We start from the raw sequence: 4,334 nt of genomic DNA on the forward strand, positions 1-4,334 counted from the left end.
TTCCAATTCATCAAATCTTCCTAAAACCCCAAAATTCCCCAAAACCTAACATATCTCAATCGAATCAGACAACATACAATCAATCCTACTACTCATGAATTGATAAAAGAGATTAATCTGAAGAGTCCCCCCTTACCTTAGAATTTGGTTTGGTTCTTCCCCTTCTTATGCTCTTCAGCTCTTTCACGTTCTTCTCTTTTTTCCAAAATGCTCTTTCTCTTATATTTTTCCAATTTCCTCTATTTTCCTTCTTTTATGCAAAACAGACCAACTTTAGTAAAAGGCTCAACAATTGACACCTCCTCTTTACTAACTACAACTCTGGCCCAATAATCTTATTCTCATAATTCTACCAAATTTTAATTTAATCCCCGAATAATTAAATAAATTCAAATAACTAAAATAAAAATTCAATTAAATTAATTTACGAAATTATGGGTGTTACACAAACCTATTATTCAAATAGATGGAACGTGGTTGTACAGGAAATATAAAGGGACACTACTGATAAAAATTGCACAAGATGGCAACAACAACATTTTCCAAATTGCATTCGATCTAGTGGAAGGAGAGATTGGTGGAGCTTGGAGTTTCTTTCTCAAGAATTTCCGAATACATGTTACTCCGCAATCTGGTCTCTGTGTAATTTCCGACAAGCATACTTCTATTGAGAGTGCATACAACAATCCTGCTAATGGCTGGCATTACCCTCTTCTACTCATGTCTACTGCATTAGACATATTGCACAAAATTTCATGCGGGAGATGAAAGAAGAGGCTCTTCGAAAAACTCTCGTGAATGTTGGATATGCATTAACTCAACCTTCATTCAAACACTATCGCAGCGAGATTAAGTTGTCAAATCCCGGTGCAGGGAGGTGGGTTGATAATCTTCCAATAGAGAAATGGACGAGGTCATATGACAATGGACAATGATGGGGCCACATGATCATGGATCTTGTTGAATCAGTGAACGAAGTCTTCAAAGGCATACGAAACCTCCCTGTAACCGCTTTGGTGAATTCAACCTATTTAAGGATGGCTTCGATGTTCGCAAAAAGAGGTGAAAAGTGGAGTGCAGTGATACAATCAAGACAACTATGGAGCGAAAGCTGCATAAAATTTTTGAAGGAAGAAAGTGTCAAAGCCAAAATCCATAAGGTTACCAAATTCGACCGTCATAACCATAAGTTCATTGTACAAGAGATGATTAACCACAACGAGGGGCTGGCAAGGCAAGAGTATAGGGTTCTACTGCCATCTCATTGGTGCGATTGCAAAAAATTTCAAGCATTTCGTATGTCACGCTCTCATGTCATTGCGGCATGTGTGCATGCTTATCAAGATGCATTATCGCTTCAATCTCCCGCTTACAAGGCCGAGACTTTGCTTGGTGTACATAACGACTTTCCAGGGGTAGCAAATCAGGCTTATTGACCTGTGTATGAAGGAGAAATTGTCTGGCATAACGACCAAATGCGAAGGAATAAAAAAGGTCGTCCCAAAAGCAAGCGTAGTGCGTACTAGAACTGAAATGGATATGATTGACAAGCTAGAGAGAAAGTGTAGTGTATGTCGTCAAGTCGGGCACAATCGAAAAAATTGTTTCAATTTTGTTACGGGCTCAACAACATAAAAAAATGACGCATAACATGTAATGTATTTCTAGATGTGAAGGGAACTATTTTTCATTAATCAAGTTGGTTACAAAAAATCGAAATGTTCTTAACATGAAATCAAAATGCATAACACAACATCATCAAATCTAAGAAATTGCAACTGTCATAACAATTTCATCATCTCCATGCATCATCACCATTAAGTCGATGTCAGTTTTGACCTCGTCCCACCAATGTTGAGGTTTTCCAGTCGCAAGAGAGATGGTCGTTCGAAGACTCTGAATCCTTCTAATGGCTTCGTCATCTTGGATATCTCCGTCTAACCAACGCATCAAGGAACTCTTAAGACGGTATGTTCAAAATTTTCATTTTAATCAGGAATTTTACAGCCAAAAAAATAACGTGGCCATCCCTTTTGAAAATCATGTGAAAGAATGGTGGAGGATTGAATTCATATTTATAGAAAACACAGTATACACCTATGTGCCGTGCCGAATGGGATGGCTCCACATCTCAGATGCACCATGTGAACTGGCAACTGGCTCCACATCTCAGATGCGCCATATGAACTGGTGACTGCACTTAAAAATTGTATGCATGCATGCGTCATCAGAGATGGCGTGTATGTTTTAGCCGTTTTTGAAAATTGATTATTTACATAATTTCTTTTGAAACATGATTATTTACGTTTATTTTTACATAATTTCTTTTGAAACATGGTTATTTACGTTTATTTTTAAAAGGTGATTGTTGAAAAAAAAATCAAATAATGTTATTAATATTATTAGCATAATATTGTTATATTTGATTGCATATTAGAGCATGACAACATTACACCTTATGTGGAATTGAGTTTTAATGATCGATGTCACATAAAAATGGATTTGCAAGTGATGCACATAGAGAAGTTTAACGGAGGATTGAATAAAGCTCAAATGGCTTAGGTCTAGCTTTAGTAAACGATTGTTTTTATGCCCCCAATCAAATAGTTTGTAAGATTTGTCATGGCATCTAACTTTTGGCCAATCTAATATATTTGTGTCCCTATAATAAGGTGTAATTGTGGTGTCTTTACAATCTAAAAAATTAGACAGATTCTATCAGGTAAATAAATACAAGTAAAGTTAAAAATTTCTTCATTGACTTTGAAAGGAAATACACTATTCTATTACAAGTTTTCCATAAAGCAATAAGAGATAGTTTGAAGATCAAAAAGAGCTTTGAAATGTCAGGATGCAAAAAGAAATAGATAAAGCCTTCTACTCCACAGTTACCTCAGTTACAAGTTCAATTGGCAATTGAGTTCGCCTAAGGATACGATAAGCAGCATAAACAGCACGGCTAGGTTTTTTTCCAGAAGTGGCACAGAGTTCAATGTCAAGTTTGGTTATACCCAACTCCTCCTGCTCCAAAAATAAATATGTTGAACATCAGATTAGAGAGAAAAATGTTGTAATTACGTTGAAATCAACATTCAGAAGCATTTTGGTAGAGTTAAAAGTTTACCTTGATTCGTTTAGCAAGTTGCCGTCCTTGAAATATGGTAAGAGTGGTCATCATCAATACATTGGGGTGCTCTAAGAGACAAATTATATATGAATAATGTTAAAGTTAATTCAAAGGAAACATGAATTTGATATAACATGCTCAACCATACCATTCATGCAAACAACGATATCCTCTTTAGATGAATCAGATAAATTAGTGACCCGCTGCAATAAAAATAAAAATAAAAACAAATTAAAATTAAAATAAATTAAAAAAAAAAAAAAAAACATACAGTGATGAGGAAGGAAAATCCATATACTGACGAATAAAGTGTTTTTATAGGAATCATCATAAATCCGACCAAGACCGAGAACACGTTTAAATTTCTTAACCGGTGAAGTTGGACATCCAGAAGACGAGCAATCACTCAAGGATTCCTTTGGAATCTCGATCTCCTCCGGCGGCTATAATGGTAAACAAGACCATTAAAAAAATATTGTGAATTACATTAAATCTTTGTTATAACTTAAACAAACAATGAGACAATCAATCTGTGTATCTAACTTGATATGTACCTTGGTTTCTTCTCCGATTATGGTATTCATCGACTATAGTAGTAAAAGAAAACCACAAAAAAAAAAAAGGTCAATAAGATGGAATCGGTATCACGTGTCAAATTATATTACGAAGATGAATCATGCTTACTCGCTACTTACCATGATTGGAAAAAGCTACAGCATTGAAACCGCAGTTGCTCGATTGAAACCCTAGCTGTAATGAGTTCAGTGGGCCGGGTATTCTAATTGGGCCCAACTGAAAATGACGGGCATTAAGTTTGTATAGAAAATTTACTTTCTACACCCCCTTACCATTCACACAATTTTCCTACTTTACCTTCATATAAGAGAATTCTTTGCCAATTTTCAATTGCACCATCATCTAGTCAAATCGTCCAATTTTAATTGGCCCCTAACTAATCACTAACCCCTACACCACCTTCGATCATCCCTACTCAACTATTTCCTCTAACCTCCCCTGATTTATTACATTTTTATATGAAATTTATTATTAGAGTTGGTGATTTGAGAGGTAGGTCTGCAGGCATTATATCTTTAAAAGCTAAAATTACAAAAATATTATGTAAATATCTGCTCGCACAAAAGTCTATAAAAAATGGATGAATTATAGAAGACATATTAAAGGATTTGAGGCTAAAATCCTAGTTCGA

General features: G+C 35.3%; 1 protein-coding gene across 1 annotated transcript; it reads right to left on the reverse strand.

Moving 5' to 3' along the window:
- Positions 1 to 2,737: 2,737 nt before the first annotated feature.
- LOC131630604 (uncharacterized) lies at positions 2,738 to 3,900 on the reverse strand. Its single transcript, XM_058901380.1, has 6 exons — positions 3,823 to 3,900; positions 3,682 to 3,714; positions 3,430 to 3,570; positions 3,276 to 3,330; positions 3,125 to 3,195; positions 2,738 to 3,021 (listed from the first exon to the last, which is right to left on the reverse strand). Exons 1-6 carry the CDS (start codon positions 3,823 to 3,825, stop codon positions 2,878 to 2,880), a joined length of 447 nt encoding a protein of 148 aa, XP_058757363.1. The 5' UTR covers positions 3,826 to 3,900; the 3' UTR covers positions 2,738 to 2,877.
- Positions 3,901 to 4,334: the final 434 nt, after the last annotated feature.

The sequence above is a fragment of the Vicia villosa genome, unplaced genomic scaffold, assembly GCF_029867415.1.
Source record: "Vicia villosa cultivar HV-30 ecotype Madison, WI unplaced genomic scaffold, Vvil1.0 ctg.000711F_1_1_1, whole genome shotgun sequence".
NCBI classification, from domain to species: Eukaryota; Viridiplantae; Streptophyta; class Magnoliopsida; order Fabales; family Fabaceae; genus Vicia; species Vicia villosa.